This window comes from Euwallacea fornicatus, chromosome 9 (genome assembly GCF_040115645.1).
Source record: "Euwallacea fornicatus isolate EFF26 chromosome 9, ASM4011564v1, whole genome shotgun sequence".
Taxonomy (NCBI): Eukaryota; Metazoa; Arthropoda; class Insecta; order Coleoptera; family Curculionidae; genus Euwallacea; species Euwallacea fornicatus.
The window spans coordinates 875,459-895,208 of NC_089549.1; the positions used below are offsets into that span (position 1 = coordinate 875,459).

The 19,750-nt window shown below is 35.7% G+C and overlaps 1 protein-coding gene across 1 annotated transcript in view; it reads right to left on the bottom strand.

The window, feature by feature from the left end:
* sick (sickie) overlaps positions 1-19,750 on the bottom strand; it is a 72,554-nt gene that overhangs the window by 20,295 nt on the left and 32,509 nt on the right. Inside the window, exons 5-19 of the mRNA XM_066286134.1 lie at positions 15,803-16,052; positions 15,285-15,463; positions 14,960-15,225; positions 14,623-14,911; positions 14,056-14,562; positions 12,916-13,053; positions 9,605-9,729; positions 9,198-9,399; positions 9,046-9,113; positions 7,935-8,045; positions 7,623-7,857; positions 7,427-7,570; positions 6,217-6,243; positions 5,762-5,964; positions 5,463-5,614 (exon numbers count right to left, since the gene is read on the bottom strand). Of these exons, the coding sequence (XP_066142231.1) occupies positions 5,463-5,614; positions 5,762-5,964; positions 6,217-6,243; positions 7,427-7,570; positions 7,623-7,857; positions 7,935-8,045; positions 9,046-9,113; positions 9,198-9,399; positions 9,605-9,729; positions 12,916-13,053; positions 14,056-14,562; positions 14,623-14,911; positions 14,960-15,225; positions 15,285-15,463; positions 15,803-16,052 (2,896 nt within the window). The remainder of the gene's footprint in view (positions 1-5,462; positions 5,615-5,761; positions 5,965-6,216; positions 6,244-7,426; positions 7,571-7,622; positions 7,858-7,934; positions 8,046-9,045; positions 9,114-9,197; positions 9,400-9,604; positions 9,730-12,915; positions 13,054-14,055; positions 14,563-14,622; positions 14,912-14,959; positions 15,226-15,284; positions 15,464-15,802; positions 16,053-19,750) is intronic.

The window sequence follows — 19,750 nt, forward strand, 5'->3', positions numbered from 1 at the left end:
TCCTCTCATCATAGAACACCTCGTATACGTCGATCAGGACTGGATTTGAAATCAAATCGAAGATCGAGTGGAGCCGTTACATTTTGTCACTGTATTGGTCACTTTCCTCTTTTAACTTGAAGGAACCTTCTGTAATTCAACAGCAATCCCAGAACTATTATTTTAATCTCATGAATAATAATTTCTTTAACAAGACGTAACTATTGTATGGATATAATGGATTAACCCAGATCTCGAAGCAATCTTTTCAAAGCCCCTTAATTGATACATTATTTTTCAGATATGGAAATTAGATACGATAAACGAAAGGATTTAATCAGTAAATAACTGACGAAATTTTCGAAAGTTGATCTTTGAACTGAATCGGGGACATTTGAAGAATATGTTAACGCGTCATCGCCCCAATGACAAGTCGATACCATATATGAAGAACTTCCAAGAAGTTCATAAGGTACTTTAGCCATTCCTGAAGAGCACGACGGTTATGGCTGTTTATAGAGAAATCGCAAACGCACAAGAAGTCGTTGAATGACATCACAACCATATGGACGAATGCCATCCGGTAGGAGGATACCAATTTAATACGGTATTTCAATGTTATTTCTGAGATTCCGCAAAGGAAAAAGTTGCGATGATAATAGCTGATTGTGTTTTTTCTGCAAGCTTACTTTAGCTAAGAGGTCTAGTAAGAGAACTCCCGAGTTATTAACCAATTCTGTAAAGTATCCTTACGTCAATAATAGATACATATGTAAGCATTTCAATTGATTTCATGTGATTAAAGTTGACTACCAAATTGAAAAAATGTTTTGTTCTCTGGTGTAATTTGCTGAACATTTTATACGCCTAACTCGACTACAATCTTTATATTTGCTCCATAACCTGTAGAATTTTATTTTTCAGACTTTGTTAATCAAAATTTCAAAAAATAAAGGGGAAATTAAAAAGAATTGTAAAATATGGTTTGAATTTCCAAATTTCCTTTATGAGGCGTCTAAAAACTTAGTAAAAACTATTAACTTTACTGTAGAGAATTCTAAAAAATCTCAAAAATTCGTTCGAAAACAAAAAATAAACAAGAAAGGGGTCAAAAATTTGGATAATCTTGAAAATTTTCAAGCATTTTCTGTAATTTCCCGTTTCGAGCAATCCTTCAAAGGTTACTTTTATTTTTTATCTTTATACGTTAATTTGTTGTTTAGAATTTTCTTCTTATTATCCATCGAATGAACTCGTACGAGTAAATTAAAAATAATAATTCTCCATATGGCCCGCCATTTGTTTATATCAAACCCATGGTAGATTGCGTTACTTACTGGTGAATGCTAAAAAAATGACTACGGAAAGTAGGATCGGCCATTTGGGGTCAAATTCCTTAACAAGTATGCAGCCAAAAAAGACTTTGACTTATTTGTAGAAATTATTTGAGCATGTTTGTAAATTGAACGAATGTCCCAGATTAGGCCAGGATCAGGCAAAGAAATGCCTTGAAAAATGATGTTAAAATTTTCTTGAAAACGACATAATTAGCAAATAAACAAGCCATAATTGTACACTTCACGTCTGATGTGCAAACTTACATTTGACCCTGAAAAGGGACTGAAAACACTTGGTGTGTGGTTACTATCATTTGGTATCAGGGGTTCTTAGGGACAAATATTTGGTTTCATTTAGCTTCCAACAAATAAAGTTTCTAGACCACGGCGTCATTAAAACCTTCAGTTGTAAGCACGTAAAATTGCATCTATATGCTTCCATCTCTTAAGGAAAGACTCAAAGGCATGTAATCATGTAATACGAGTTGGGGAACTTCTTTATGGAACTACACTTGACTTACGCCCCTTTTTTTTTATCATAATAGACAATCTTTCCTTTGCTACATCTGCTTTGTGGCGTTCTTTGCCTTTTCTGAAGGTTTAGCGGTAATTGCATATCCCAGATTTTTGAAGGTAATGGTAAGTAATTTATATAGAAGAATAAACCAATCAAGCGTGATTAAACGCTATTAAAGACCATTAAATTTAACCCAATTGAGACTTTTTTGTCATAGTAGAGAGATCAAATGTTGGACAAGTTTGAAGTGACCTGGAATGCGTTGATTGTGGTTAAATCAGAGTCGTGTCGGTTAAGTGGCAAGATTATTAACAGCAGAGCCAATATTGAACCAGACAATTGCTAGCACAAGGCGTAAATAATGTGGCCCTTCGGCAATCTTTTCTATAAAATTCTAAGAGTTTTAGCTTACTGCGAAACGACGTGAATCGATTTTTAAAACATTGATGATGTCAGTATCTAATAAAAAAGAGATTTGGTTCTAAATTTATAGCATAAATATAAATATTTATTAACGTAAGATCGTGATTTAATAAATTGGTTTCTCAGGCCATCTACCTGCTTAAAATCCTCAAACATGATTTTAAGAATATTCTTCTTAGCTTTATTGCAATCTCAGTAATTACACATAGTTTCAAAAGTTTTCTGTCAGCTGATTTTTTTGTCTACCATGCAAATGAGGGATCAATCGTTTAGAGTGGCCTGCCGTGTTGCTTGACCTGAACCCCACAGAACATGCTTGCGCTACGCGTTTCTGCGCCGTGAACTTTCGAAGATATTCCCCCAGAACCATCCAGGAGCTTGCCATTGCTCCCGCAGAAGAACGGCCGCATATTCCCCAAGATCTTATTGCTGGCCTTATTTAAAGCACACAGGGACATCTTCGACTGTGTATCGATGCCAGATGTGAAAATACACGTTATTAAATTCTTTTTTAATTCAAAATTTGTTTTCATTGCTTAAAATTTAATAGTAAAGTAATTACGGTACAAACTAATTGATTCTTAATCAAAAGTCATAAATAAATAAATATTTCAACACATTTTTACGCCACTTGATAAAATGTCCAAGAATCAAGGTGACGCAAAACTTTTGAAGTTATGTATATTTAGAGATATGAAAAGTACATGGGTTGTTTACAAGTTACACATTATCCTTTGTCGGTTAAACTTAAAGAATTTACTGTAATTTGTAAATTCCGGCATCAACAAAGCGGAGATTTAGATAAAAGTGAGTAACGTCAGTCGATCGATCAAGTATCGCTTACTGTACAAAGTTCAAACAACAATAATGCGGGTAGCATTGAAAAAGCACATCTGGTGTGTAACATGTTTAGGGGATTTCTCCATATTACAGAGAAACGAAGAGACAGCTTGTCTCTGGGATAACAATAATAATCAATAATGAATATTGGGGAGAGATAACGTGGGCATTAAATAATAATACATCACTCATAAGTTTCTGGTCTAACTAGGAAAAACAAGTTTTTTTTTAGAAATTCGACTTTAGTCATCGACATAGTTTTCTTCAAGAGTGACATATTTATTCCAAAGAAATCTTTTTTATCTCCCTGGAACAGCTCCAAACAGAGCTCCGAATCGTTGAGGCGTTAACGTTTCTAGCCCGGTGTGAGCAAACGCGACACCAACTTCGAAAGCAACTTGCGAATGCTCAAATTTTCGTGTGAAATTGTGAACACACATCTTTTTAATATATTTAAGGTGTCAGCTATTTCACACAACTGCACTTTACGGTTTGCCCGAACTGCTGATTTTGGACGATCAGAGTGTTCAGCAACATCGTTATTTATACGGCGCGCGTTTAAGTCCGGTGCAACAGGCAATAATAATTAATTTACCTGGTGCAGTTTCCATATCGCTTATCAAGTTACAGTTTAGCTTCAACACTACTTTTCCCCATAAAATGGCATGCGAAACATACGAAATATTTTTTTATTCATTGTTTTGCAAACTACAAAAATGAAGTGACTAAAATCACTGTGCCGATAAACTAATTGTCAGAACGTCACGAAATTTCGCCACTTATCATAAGGGTCTGTCGATAGTTTTCCCATAAATTTGCCAGACTAGAGCCTTAATGAATGACGTATTACCAAAGGGAAAGTTATAACAACGCTGCATGAGAGCGGTTAAAGTGATGTATACTATTCACGATAAAATTCTCGATGCACATTACAGTCCTCAATGAGGACAGCGTGACCACATGTGAAAAAAGCAATAACGAGTGCGGCAATTGTACGCACACCAACCTTTTTGTTCTTGAATGAACAGTTTTTGCAATAATATTGAGAAAAAGATCTGGAGCTGTAAGTCGAAATTGCCGAAGAAATATATCAACTCAAAAAGGTGGCCAATAAGCTATAAAGTATTGACGACACTGTCGTAAATTAAGATCTGGTGTTACTAACTTGGCGATAATAAAATTCGAATATAAACAATGTTTATAAGCTCAATATGAACTAATTATTTGCTATATTTGTGTCAGTTATATAGTAAGATAATAACCATTTTTATTAGCAGGCCAAACTTTAATATTGTCACAGCCTGTGTCTTGTGCATTGCTTCGCTGGGTAAGTTGTGATATGCATCAGGAATTTTATCGCGAATAGTATACATGTACTCACATAGAAGGTCGAAGTCCTGCATCATATTGGACTTTAGGTTCTATGAAGATTTTTAAAAATTTCGCAGTTAAAAGAATTTGTACTCAATATTTTCACGTGCCTACAGGATACCCACAAATTAGGTCACGTTGATTTACGAGTTTATTCAGTCATGGCTATTTTTGACTTTAAATGCCTTGAGAACCTCCTAGAAAAATACTAGTGTTTTGAGGAACTACCAGTTTATGTTTAAATGAAAATTAGTCAATAGAAAACAACAGAGAGACCATGAAAAAATGTAATGTACTTTCCGTGAAGAATTTTCTAAGAAAATGCAGACTTTTAGTCACGCGGAGAAAAACAGACGAAAGAATACATGTCCTCCGAAGGAGGAATATCTTGCTTTCTCGAAGTAAGGAAATAAATGGTACTTTCTATAGATATTGTACTAGTTCACTTACCTAGACATTTACTCTTTGTTTTTATTTCTGATATGTGAATTATTTGTGAGACCAAAGTGGTCAATTTCCTCCCGCATATAAAATAAATAGCTGCTAGCCGGAAATGTAGTAATTAACCAATTTGTGTTGGGAAATTAATACTGGACAGTGACCTTGTCTAGGAGAATTTAGCAGAAAATGAATAAATACACATTTTTGCAAAATTAGGGCTTGAACATAAAAAGCTACCACCGCCAGAATGTCAAGAAATTGTGATTTCTCCTAAATCGCCTAAAAAAGATTTAAAATTCCTTTAGTTTTCCTTAATTCTCTTTCTATTTTGAGAACGCCCTGTTTCTCGGGACTCCATGGTTAAAATTTCACAATTTAGATATATCCAGTAAATTTTTAAATAGCACGGAACGAAACATTGCAGGAACGGCTCAAGACGCGACATTTACCATCCGTCAAGTTTTTTCTACGGCTTATATTAATTTTAACTCGTTTTAAGCAAGCTGAACGTGAATTTACTTCCCTTGAGGCATAAAATAAGTAAACCTACTTACATTTGTACTTAGCTGAGAAGTCAAGGTGTGCACCTTCTCTTGAGCCTCCGATAACTCTCTCCGAAGTTTCCTAATTTCATGGGCATGTTTTTCTTCGGCGGAGGAATAAAGGCTTGAGGCCGTTGATACTAGACTAATTGAAGATCCGTGAACTATAAACAAAATGGAAAAGATATATCGACACTTTTGAATCTATTTCCTTAAAGAATAGTTTCTTCAAGATACCACATACGTCAAAAATGTTTGAAAACGGATTATTCAAATGTCTGTAATAAAATGCAAGTAGCAAAACTACTTACGATCATCATTCTTAGGCATGCTATGTCTTGGAGTGCCTCCATGTGTGGGACTCAACGGAAAAGTTCTGGCATTTCCAGGTGCAGGACTGGTGGGTTGAGACCAATGCGAAAGACTTCCAATGGGCAAACAATAGTAGGGCTCAGTGTCTGGTTCGGTGTTTCTATGTAACATCGACGGATACAGTTTCTCAGATTTGGTTGATCTAAAAGCGAGCCAAATCTTTCACTATTTAAATGAAATCCAATGTTCAAAGAGATAAGCACGGTGATACGTGGTGCCAAACTTAAAACAACACACGGTGAAATTAAGTGGAGAAGCTTCCGGTAGTAAAAGACGTTAATTTTCATTAGAGATCGAGCTGTATGCAAAAATTAAGCATAGAAAACTAAAATATGCCCGTGATAAAAAGCACACAAAATTACAAATTTTCTATGTTTTGTCGTTTTGCTTCTACCTTGGGAAAGTCCGGTCTCTGAGGTAGCTATATAAAAATTGAAAATAAATCTGAGGTCAAATTTCAGAATATGGAAGCGTTTCGACTAAAAAAATGTTTTCCAAAAATGGCAAAATGGGTCGCATTCAAGATTTAATTGATCGAGAAGAACGTTGTTGATGATAATATCATGCTAAAATGTTGTCAAATTGATCTAATGTTTTGAAAATACAGAGTGTTTCAGAATAAGTCTGCCAACTGCTTTTATTAGGTTCCGATGACCCAAATAAGCATAGATTTCATACGAATACAGATCCGTTTTCCCCTTTTCTCTCGAATATAAGGTGATAAACTAACTTGAACATGTTAAAAGAAAAATATGATACGCCACTGGCAAAACCTTAAAAGGTGTATCTACACCTATTTTACGCTCTCAAATTTTCATCAAAATATTCAATGCTCAAACGGACTTATAAGGAAAAAACTGAAAAAACTGTAATTTTTTATCACTCTGTATTTTAGTCTGGAAGTGAAAAAGGACTCATATTCGTATGAACTTTATTTTTTATTTCGGACATAGGAACCTATAGTAACCTGTTGATAGCAACTACGTTGGGTTCTCGGTTGCTGTTCGATTATTTAATAGAGCGACGGGATTTATTAGGATGGGTGGGTGCCCGACCGCAGGTGCAGGATGACCTGCGTATCATCACAAAAAGACCTCTCCCTCTTTGATCACGGGCAAAAAGGCACGTCAGAGGCCATGAAAACTTAAGACGAAATAACAGAAGACGCGAACAAAAAAGAAAAATCTTTAATGCTGGGAAATGTATCTCAACAGAGATAGTTCGGGATCGGAGAAAGGGTGGTTCTCTTCCATTTTCGAAGCTTTTACTGAGTAGACGCCTCAGTGAATTTCCATCTTACCTAGCTGAGGAAACATCAAGCCGCGAGTGTCTTTCGAAAATTTTCGTCGTGATAACAATGAGAATGAAGAGTTGCTAGACGTGTTCTGAAACGCCCTATATACGGTTAGACATCGTCACGCGAAGTTTTTGAATTTCCACTTATCTTACATTCTTCCAAAAACCAACCACCCTTACGTCTCTTTCTTTTATTTGAGCTTCAGAATACTGGTATATTAGTTTTTTTTTATCTAAAGCTGTAAATCAAGCCTTGTCAGCCTTCAAAAAGTTGGTAGAAGAAATCGTTGAGCAGTCATTTCCCTCACCTTATACTATTACTCCTGCTCAATCTAGACGGAGAATCACGTAAAAGGCGTGCATGAGTAAGGCTACTTCTGTGTCCTGGAAGACTGGTGAGACTCTCCATACTGTCTGTTTCAGATAGTCTGGGAGCAACTGAATACGTATTGCTGAAAAAAATTACAACGAAATTTAAGGGCACTCATTGCTGTCGACTTTTACCTATGGCGTAACCAAGGAGCATACGGACTACAATTTTCAATCGCTTGAGTATCGCTCAAAGACCCATCGCTAGCTTTAGGTCTCATTTGTCTCATCACAAGACCATACTCTTGATGAACTCCTCCTTTGGGCAGACTTTGAGACCCCATCATGAGTCGCTCTCTTACCGATTGGGACAGTTGATTGGCTGTGTTGCCCGTTAGAGAGTAAGATTTAAATTGGGGAGGGGATGGTTCTAAAGAAAAAAAAATAGATTAAAGAAGGGCCCCACGAACTGCTACTGGTGCATAAATGTCTGAAATCAATCCTTACTGCTTGATTGTTGCAGATCACTTGAACACGTTTGGGTGCCACCGGAGACTTTGACCTTAGTTCTAGGGACGACTGAAACGGCTGCGGTTTTTCCATTGTGGTTTTGTAGAACTGAAAAAATTTACATTGGTGATTAATAAACGACTATATTGGGTTAAAGGGCTTGTATATACAAGGTAAACAAATTTTGATGTAACTTTCTGGATCTCGGTAACTATAGAAGATGATGAAAAGCATGTCTCTTGAAGCTTCATGGAAAACAAGTCTAGTGGAATGATTATAGATAAATTAACCACTTCTAGTAAAAATTACTTTAATACTTTTAGTAAAAAGTTGTTTTTTTCGTCCCCTATGACTACCGAAATTTCTTATATAAACAGCGAAATTCGCTCCCCCTGTATATAGATAGCAATGCTATTGAAATTTCCTCTACAGATTAATTATTGATGGATGCTTCTTCATATTCCGAACTATCCCCCAATACATTTGAAATATCAGAATAAGAATTGATATGCAGTTGCAGCCAACAAACTGACATAAATTAATTGCATTTATAGATTAAGTTGCATGACTATGGACAATCAATCTCTGTAGTTCTTTGATTTGCCAAAACTATTGCAGTAGTCTTCCTAGTCTCCTTCCTGTTCTTTTTAATTTTTTTGTCCGAAGGAAGTAGCGTAGCTCAAAACTTCCTCTAACGTCATCTTCAAACGACTTTACTCAACGAGACATTTCGAACTTAAAAAGCAAGCTTTTCTATTTTCTTTACAAATTAGGAAGTATCTTTGATAAGAAGGGATTATTTCAGTTTTGTATTATACAGGGTACTTTAAAAGTGTTGTGTCAAACGTAAGGCGTTTATATAAGGAATATCGGTGAACAATTTTGTATAGAAATCCCCAGTCAAAAACGAGTCGTTTTAGCTCCAGAGTTATTTTATTATATATTTTAAGAGTTAATTAAATGCGTCGATTGCCTTTAATCATCACGTTTATTAACCCACATAGAATCGATAAAGATTCTCCTTTTTACTTGTCATCTTATCGATCTTCATATTCTACGCTATTTTAAGAAAATGGTAAATAAGGAATTAGCATGGAAGTTTAATTACCTTGGACGGGAGGTCCGGTACCATTGGTTGCTCCATTCCCATTACTGGTAACATTCCTTTTAACATAGCTAAGCAAAAAGTAAAGGATTACTAAGTCTAGTTCACTGAAAATTTACTAATCATCACAAAAAATACGAGAATGTATAACCTACCCAAAACTTTGAGGAACCCCTCGAACTCCCTTACTGCCCCCTGACTTCTCTTTCCCATGTGGGCTGCTCCTCCTCTCTCCCCGTTCTCTTCTGTTGGCAGTGGGACTCCCAGGAGCTGGAGGGGGAGGACTACCCACCCCTGGAGAATCTCCGTATCTTTTCCAGTGGTGTCCGTTCGAGGTAGAATGTTTCGAGTCTGATCCTATATTGTCAAAATACAAAAATACTCGATTAAGGGCCACGGAACTGCCAACTTTATCTCAAAGAACATTTCCATTAAAACCGCGAAATTGATCACCACCTTGTCTTTATTTTAGTGTTTTCCTGGATCTTAGTTTCTAGGTAAAGTTACTTTGATCTTTCGGTGTTGATAAAGAGGTAAATTAAATGATTTCAATACTATTGACCTTGAGGTATACTCCCGTTTTTCTGTGCCTTAGAAGAACCCCTGGGGGCCGGCGGAGGAGGGGGCGAGTCGCGGGAGGACCCACCCCTTCGAGTTGATTGTTCGGTCAACACGGTGAAGCCGGACCTGGAAAAAACACATGTTACTTCATTTTTTTCCCAAATTTCCAAATCGATAATTATTTCTGACGTACATTTTACACCCCTATACCCACGAATGACCCTCTTGCATAGATTTACCCTTGAACTTGTTGACTCATACCCCAGTTAGTTTTTTCTTCTGCCCCCATTTATTTACATATCTTCTGTTCAAACAGAGGGAAAATGAGTCAACGGACCGCCCTCGGCGTTGAGACTAATCTTTTGTTTTCGTATGTGATCTATCTGATTTTCATAAGAATAAATTTTGAATATTGGATCAGAATTTATTATTCAGGAAGCAATAAAATAAAAAAAGCGATATTAACAGGAATTTATTTTCAATACGAAATGACGAGACTATCAAAAGTGAGTTGAAGTCGTCAGACGTTTATTTGAATTACGATAACCCATTTTCATATTTAAAAGGAAAGTTGTTTAGTTCAGGGTTGAATCCTCGATTTAAATACCATCCTTTACAATAGAATATTCATGAACATGCTAGCATGAATCAAAAGCTTTTCACCGGCTTTTTACATTTGCTACAAAAGCTCGAGGCTTTTAGTACCGTTTACAAAAAAGTCCATTCGCTCATTTTCTTTCTCCGTTCGTTGTGGTGTAGAAAATCTCTTCGTTTAATTAAAAATGTGCTACTTTTATGACCTCTGCAATGAAAGCTTGGTCTTTTTCCAATCTGCATTAATGGAAAAAGGAGAGAGAACAACAAACTTCGATTAAAAATCGTTAATAAATTGAATATGTCCTAGCAAAGTTTATTCAACTTCGGACACCTGAAACTCCCCACACGATTCAGAAACAAAAACAAAACTTACGATTCCTTCTCTCCCTAGCACCCCCCTCTGTTCTCCACCAGACCATAACTTCTTAACTTTCGATAATCTCACTGAACAATTTTTCCACTTAATACAGCTAGATAAAGGACACTCAAAAAACGAATTTTAGGCACATTTTTGTGTTGTTTTGATTTTTTTAGACACTTTCGGGGGTTCCTGTTAACTACATTATTTCCGTCAAGGGGTGAAAACAGTCTGAATGTCTAAGAGGCAAAAGGGATCGATTTGTGTGCGCATGTTCCCTCGGTCGGTTGCCTCGAACATCTGATAGGGAAACTTTCCATGGGGGGACGTTTTCTAGGGTAGGTTAGGCCGGAAGGTGTAACTTTTGGTGGAACAGTTGTTATTTGATGTTACGCTGTCTGTAGTCAAAATGTATTAATTTGAATTGATAATATAAAGTGTAACAATTAGGATATACTTATTTATTATTATATATATACATATATATATATATATATATATATATTTTTTTTTTTTTTTTTTTGGTAATGAGCCTTATATATTAGTAAGGGTTTTTTAAATTCTAACAACTTCTATTGAAAAAATTATCAATCTGCTCCAATTTTATTAAACATATTTACATCGAAGAAGATATTGGGAAAAACGGTCCAAATCCAAAAGTAACTTTTTATCCACTGTAGTAACAGGATTTAATTTTTTCTGTTTATATCTTTTCTGTCATAGCCCCTTTACTTCTTCTACTTAGCTCAGAAATCCAGACTTTAGTGTGTTTAAAGTGTGGTTAGTAATACCGAAAACTTCTTTGAAAGTTCTGGTTTCTAGACTAGTATACGCGGAATTTTAGTGCAGAATGGTTGAACTTGAAATCCTTTGGGAGCCTTAAAACTATTAATCTAGAAACTTTGGATTTCCAACTTTGGTTTCGTTGGAAAAAATCTGGAGACGTGGAGAGATGCAACTTTCTTTTAAAAATATTAGCTTGTGGCAGTAATTAACAAATTGCATACAGGTTCTCTCTTCAATATGCTTGTAAATTCCTTCTAAAATTGATGAATTTATTTCATTTTTGCTTTATAACATCCTTATTTTATAAAAAAAAATGAATAATAAGTTTTGGCCTTGAACACAGCTTGAACAGAAGAAACGAGAAAGCTGCAATAGGCTCACAAAAACTGGTGGATTTCTAGCACTTTTCCGGTTACATTCCCAAGAAAATGACAAGGGAACAAGGTTGTGTGCCATAAATTTTTGATTTGAAATGCTCCCATAAAAAAAGTCCAGTGAAGACAAGTTTGAGGAACATGTAGGCCATTCAGTAGGCCCCTTCCCATAATATTCCGAGCATTCTCGTGCTCTTCACATTATAAGTCAGCAAGCTTAGGCGGAAAATTTTCGGCGGGTCATTTTGCATAACTAAAAAAATTTCCAAAATTCTTCTAAACAGCGTTGAATAAATCTATCTCTTGCCACTAACGTTACGAAATGGGAGATTATGTAGACTCAACATGTTAAAGATGTAAAATATTCTCTATTTATAAATCGGAATTTCGTAACATTTTAAAAACGTTTTATGTTTTGTTTTACAAACAAATATATGAACGGAATTTCAAAACACTTCATTTTATGTCTCCATTAAAATGTGCTTCACAAGCAAGTGATAATCACGTAAATAATTTTTCAAATCACATCTCCCTAAGGCATTTTCACTCTTGCTTTCCTAAGCAAACTAGCAGCTTAGGCGTTAATCATTAAGTCCAAACTAACTGCGGCATCACAATAGCAAATTCCCCTTGCAATCCCCAAATTAAATTTCCCTATATCTAATCCTTTCACATAACAGACACGTTGAATTCCCCACAGTTTCCGAGACGCCTCCCCTTTGCTATCTTTTCAAGTTTAAGCCGCTTAAGTACCGCAACATAAAGAAGATTTTTCGTGTGGAGATCAAATTAAATTTGATGACGAACTGGATTTCAAAGGTCATTAGAAAGGAAAAATTACCAATAAAATGAAAATTCAATACTCTATAAGTGACTCCCTTTGGAAGTTCTCCCGTTGACTGTTAATCTTCATTATTGGGTCATAAATTTCAGTTCATACTGCACCCTCCAAATGAACACATTGTTACTTTCCCTTTTCGCAGTGTTTTCCTCAAATTGATGATATAAATCATTCAGAATTGGTGCAATGGGCGTTAATGCACTTTCAAAATTCTCTGACAAATTATTGAGCCTTGAGCTTCTTTGTGGAGCTCATTTAACGGGATAAAAAATGATATTGCTCTGTTCTAACTCGCAAAATTTTCCTAATTTTTAAAACTAGATATAATAATTAAATTTAATAATTTCTCGACTTACCCATTGTTTGATATGTTTTGTGTTTGTTGAGCACTTTGCAGTCGCCTAGCATATAAGGCTGATCCTCCTTCTGAAAGGTATCCATCAGATATATCTATCGTGTTTGGCCCTCTTAGAAGCTCCCCTTCTGACAGGTATCTATTGAAAAACATTGATCGAAGCAGACTGTCAGGGATGAGTATACAGATATATCTATTGATGATTTAACTCTAATGAAAACTATATTTTAAAAAATTGAGTGATACGGAGGGATTTAGAACTCTCTGCTCTACTAAACTTCTAGGGATTATTCAGTGCAACAATAGAAAATAATTGAGAATAAGAATCGGGGTCCGCAAACGTTTTCCTAAGGCGATAAGCCCTTATGATGCGTTAAGAGGATTATGTGAAAAGAAGTATTTTATTCGAGTTATATCGAGTTTTAGTACGTTTTATTTTAATTTGTTTGTACAAAATGGCACTATACTAGTTGTTGAAAATGTCGCCGTTGACCTTCAATGTATCTGTTTAAACGACGTACATGGTTTCTGCGGTCTTGGGTAAAGCATGATAATCGTTTTGAACGATTTCAAATGCTCCAATAGTTCGTGCAGCCGGGGTTACTTTGGTTCCATTGGCGTTTCATAAATCGGAGAGTTTATATGTCCCCACAGAAAAAAATCTAAAGATGTTAAATTGGGGACCTAGGGGACCACGGAATTGCACCAGCTTTGCCGATTCAACTTCTTAAAACATTATAACGCTGTAACACGTTATGGGTATATTTTACGTACATGTAAGATCACTTCAACTTTCCACACATTAGGTTTCAAGAATTTACTTTGTTTACCATCTTAAAAATAATATGAAGTCTCAAATTATTAGAGAATTGATTGAAATGGATATAGAAAAATTCATAAAGGAAATAGTCCTTATGATTTCAGAGTTGATGAGTAAAAACTGCTTCCGAATAGCGATAATACGATTTTATGACAATACTGATAACCGTGGGAGGCCCACATTACTATAAAATTATTGAAAATCATTGGGAAGTACATTAAATAAATATTACTAATGATGGATGAGTTGGAATTATTCAATAATATAAAAATTATCACATGGGAAATGTCTAGTTTTCACAAGTTTTTCCATAAGCCTTACCCATTAGCAAGGGCAATTTCGCAATAATCCCCATCACCAGGTCCCCTGTTGATATATTGCTGCCCCCTGTGCCGCCCTTGTAGCGTCAAAGTACTGCAATATCCTCTCAATAAGGGCCTCATGGGCTCGATACTTAAATTATCATCTCTTCCATTGTCGCTTATAAACGCCATCAGATCATGCCGATTCAAATTTAGATCATCTTCCATTTGGCTGAGGTTAAAGTTATTCCTAACATCAGCAGGATTTAGTTCTCTTAGTTGTTTCATGGAGATCATAGAATCTTTGTCCATTTCATTGTCAGGCTTTGGTAAACTTATTTGTCTAATGTGGTTGGGAATTGTAGTCAATCGAGGACTTTCCAGCTGTTTTTCTTTAGGAGGTGATACGGTTTGAGTGGGTTTACTTTTAATAGGACTTTCGATTTCTTGCGCTTCTTTGAGAGGCTCTAAATGTTGATGATGGTGAGAGGATGATTCAGAATCGTGTTGTATTGAAGGTTCTTTCCTGAAACGTTAATGTTTTCTTAAATAGTCAAATCGCGTTTAATTACCTTAAATTACATACCTAGAAGTCACATTAGCATCATTGAGATTGACATTGGCCATGGAGTTGCTCTTTGGAAGTGCAGTAGAAGAGACCCCTTCACATTGCTCTTGAATACAATTAATTTCGCTGTCTTTATTAACATGATTCGGAATTTGAGAAGTTTCTTTTAGTAATTCTGTCTTCATTGGAGACACCATTGCTATAGCGGGTTTCTGGCTTGTCAAAGAGTGCTGAGAAGACTCTCGAGATATGGACGGTTTTTGATGATGTGATAGGTTCGATGATTGGGAAGATGGCTTTGTAGTTCCTAGATCATGATTTGAGTATCTGAGTTTCCAAAACAAAAGTATTGTACCTTTTACTGCAAGGGTTGGTTTAGGAATCCCAGTTCCTCCCCCACTAAGCTGATGGGGAACAGACACCGACTTCATCTCTTTTAAGGCGGAAACCCTCACTTTCGGTTCAGCAATTTTACTCGCGGGTAAAGCTGCAACTTTACTGGCATGTTTCTCCATTTCCGACACCATTTTAGGACCCCCATTTTGCTGCACGGGCTTTTGGCTTTCTTTTTTGGCAGTGTTAGGGCTACTTTTCTGCGGTGGAGTTTTCATGCTACTGTTACTAGAAGAAGGAGAATACTTTTCTACTTTGAAGTTTCAACTAATTGGGAGGGTACTTACTTAGTATTAGTGGCTACTTTAGTTGTCTGCTTGATTCTTGATATGTTTTTGGGAGGCTTAGATTCAGCATTAGCTTCTAGAGAAACGCTGCTGTCGCTTCTTTCACTTTTAGCCGATGAGACGCCACTAGAGGAGCTGGTTCTTTTGCCATTTGTACTATTGCAGGATTTTTCACTGTTCTGCAATGAGATGAATGTCGAGTTAGTGAGAAAGGTCTGTAGCTGAGCGAACAGGCGTTTTGCAAAGCGCCGTCTCTCGTCAAATATTCATTAATATTAAATAACATATATTAGCTTTAAAATAGCCATGGAAATGATTTTTTTCTTTTAGGCCGAATTAACAGTTAGATCTTCAATATTACTGTGCACTAATCTTTCCTAATATGTACTTCAACTATTATGTCAAATCCGCACAAACGACTAAGCACAAGTAGATTGTTGGTCATTACCTTCCAGATAAATTTGACAGGGCATTGGCTCATCAACCCTTACTAAATTCTACAGCATTTAGTTCGTTACCTTAAAGAGTTTAAGTTTATCCAACATAGATCCATTCTGAACTGCAGCTCCCTTCTGTCCAGCTTGGTAGGGACTGGCAATTTGTGATGCAGGGGGGCCCCGTGGGATCATGCTCAGGGCCGGACTGGTGGCCCTTGAAGACCCTGCAACTGGGCGTACTTTGTCCGGTGGACATCTCCGAGCTGGTATTGCACTACCTGGTAGAGGTATGGAGCTGGTGGTGCCACCTTTGTGTGGTACTGCCGCAGATCTCGAAAAAGACAGAACGATCAAATTAGGCCGAGGTAAGTCGTTACCTAATCAAGACAATATTGTACTATTCCAAAAGGATCTATTTCTAAATTTTAAAAGTGGAAATTTCACCTTTCTAGTTAAATGTTTTAGTACATGGATCAAAGACAAATGAATCCCATTCGGGTCTAAATCTGGGGTAACACAAACAACACGAATGGGATTTGTTTTTATACCAGAGCTTATGTAACGAACTTAATGGCCCGTGGTATAAATACACCTACAAATGTGCCTGAGATTGTGTAGATTCGACATTTCAAGTTCTATATTAATTTTATTGGAACAGATCTTCTGGTATTATTGTGACTCAGGTCGATGGAAGAGTCTAAAAGTACATGTAAATGGAATGCAAGAAATAAGAACCCGAAAATAGCCCATTGAGTATTTTTGGATGCACTTTGATTAATGCTGATAGATCAAAGATGTATAGCCTGTTGAGCTTAGGACAGTCTTGTTCAGTTGAGAGAACGAAAGAAGTTGAAGGGTATTTTTAAATTTGGACAGGATAAGAAAGCTTAGCTTACGAAATTAAATGTGTAGTTTCGTAGAAACATTGAAAATGTCCAGGAGCAGGAAAACTATCATTCAACTCTATTTATGATTTATTCGTAGAGATTTTTTTTATATAGGGTGTTCCACATCAAAGTTCAAATATTTTAACTAGAGATTCTACTGATGAAATTAATAAACGCGTATTTTTCGTTTTTGTCCAAAAGCCTGTCATCTAAGCTCTAAAACTTTGTAAATATGGAACCCCTTTTGGATAAAACAATTTATTTTGGAAGAAATTTTCAACGAATTATTATGAAATTTGATGTGCCAACATTTATTTATTCATATCGTGATCATAGCAATTCAAAAATAAAAAATACAACATTGCCATAATATAGATATAAGGGTATAAGTATAAGCTGCAAGTATAAGCCCTTATTTATATAACCAGTAAATATTTTAAATTTATTAAAATTAATGTTACCATGGAATTATGCGACCTCTGACGATTTTGATAAAGCGGAACTTGTTATAGTCAATTAATTTTGATCGGCAAATTTCGAATCAACAATTCTTAGTCGTGGAATTAGAATCTACGAAATACACAAAAAAAAATTGACAAACTCTTCAGAAATTTTCCAAAAACTATCTGATGGAAGGTATTTTTGGTTGAGTATAATATATTTATTTTAAAAAAACAGGCTAACTTAATTTTTCCATGAATAGATACATTAGATAAATGTGCATATTCTTTACTCTACTTATTAATTTTCTGCGATTTCTTTGCAATAAAAAGAACACTCAAGTAAGTACTTTGAACATTAATTTGAAGTGTGGACTTATTAATCAGAGAGTTACAACTCAAAAGAGGAACTGATGGGTCATAAATCAAATTGGAAATGAATTTAGATTGGACCATAAATTTCGTATTACTCAATTCTCTCTCGTTTGAGGTTTGATTAATATTTAGAATATAGTTATATGAGATTTAATTTATGAAAAGTTTATGAAAATATTCAAACACGTTAATTTTCTCTTTAGTTGTGAATTTTTCCATGCGATAATGAGTACACCGGGTTATTAACGTAATAATAATGATTTTAATTTTATTTATATGAAAATGTCCGATTATTTTATTATGCTAACCTCATTATTCTCTCTATTATACAAACTGTTTGGCGGCCATAAACTGATTCCTTCATTGTATTCCTAGTACAATAAAGCACGTAACATACGTGTTTACTATAGACCTAACAATTACTGAATATTAACTGAGGAACAGATTTTTTTTATCAAAGTTATTTTAGTTGTGACTTAACAGCTAAATTATCAGCATATTATCAGTCTCCTTAAGGCACTACGGCAAAAATGTGTTTTATTGAATTGTAGTATATTTTACAACACTACAGTAATTCTCTCATTATAGTAAAAAATCCGTCAGTAATTATATCGTCAATTTGAACAAACATTAGTTCGCCATAGGAGGTCTAGTTGTATCCTCTTAGGTTAGCCGATCTAACATATTTTGATTTTTTTGGGGGGAGATGTAAGTCTCTGTTTTATGAAACGACTGTGGAAATAGCAAAGCCTGAATGCACATATTACTGCGGCATTGGAAGTCTTTCTAAACGATTATCAAATTTTAACCAAGTTCACAGAATTCATGTATGTCGTTTAAATAGGTATTCAACGATAGTAACAGTATTCATGTTAAAACAAATTTCTGCGCATAAGAGTCTTAAAGCAACACGAGGCCTTAGGAAGACATTTTCAGACATACATAGGTTCTCATACTCAAATGTCTTCTATTATTGCACTGAATAATCCCTAGAAACTTGATACGATACTTTTGAATCCCCCTATAGGTAGGCTATGTGCGTGAATTAAGAAATAATAGAGGATTCTTACGATTTAGCTCTCCGCACTTCAGGAGACGTAGGCAGACTCCTGGATTTCCTTCCTCCAGAATGGCTGTTTCCCATTTTGTTAGGAACTAAGTCCTATGTAGGGCACTCATACAAAATCCTAAATGTTTCCTTTTTACATAAATGCATTTATTGATTGCCTCATATCCAGCACTAAGAACACACAGTTTTCGGTCCCAGATGCAGTCACCCTCATTATAACTGACCCTCTTTTCATATAATCACCCGTTCTCACCCTATAGCACTACCCCGACAATCACTAGCTTAATTTCGCACAAAAGAGAAGATAATATATTTTTTAACGAAGATTATTCTAGCAACAATATGATTCACCAGGTATAAGAAAAATAATTATAATATACGTTATCTCTTATCTTTGCGCACTAGTTTGAAAAACTTAACTTTCTCGCACTTATCAACCAGGAACTTTCGGTATTTTTAACCCTTTCCTTTTGAACTTCTTTCGCGGCTCGCGCGTGACATACGTTTCGAATTCTTCGCTGTTCAGCGATCATCAGGAGTGGCGCACGTGCGTTCGGCGAGTGTCCAAAAGCGAAATGCACTTTAATTCGGCGTGTGCCACCCTAAACATTCTGTGGGAAAGGGATTTACGTTTAGTGATGCGATATTGCCGCTTTTACCAAAGGAAACAGTCTAAAGACTAAAAAAATTATTCAAATTTTCATCACAAAGGTTCTCTTGTTTTCCCTTTTCTGGACCAATTCAGTCTCCCATCAGTAGTAAGTTAGACATGAATCATGTTTTTCTTCCCGCTTCTCTTACTGTTCCTAGGAAAAAGATAAGGTGGAGAATTCATATATTCTCTGTTACTCAAAATTGAGTCAGTTCTACGAGTTTTTTATATGACGCGTAATATTTTTAATGACATTTTAATGATTATTTCAATATTCTGGTTCAAAGGTGCTTTAGTAGATATTAAGTATGCGTTCGGCCTCCAAATCGCAAATATTGAAAAATATTCTCACGGTGTTGCAAATTTATTTTCATGCAAACTGATGAACTAATTCACTGGACAAACTTCACATTTCAATTTGATATTTCAAACAACATGACAACAGCGCTCCTATCTCGAATCCCCTTCTGGATAACCGGCTGCATCGCTACCGTGTTCCCCCCAAAATTTCAAATATCTGGCATAACCAAGCAACTTTCACTTCACTCTTTCAAATCGGGCAGCTATCAATTGGTCCACAATTTTAGCAATTTCAAAATGCTTGTA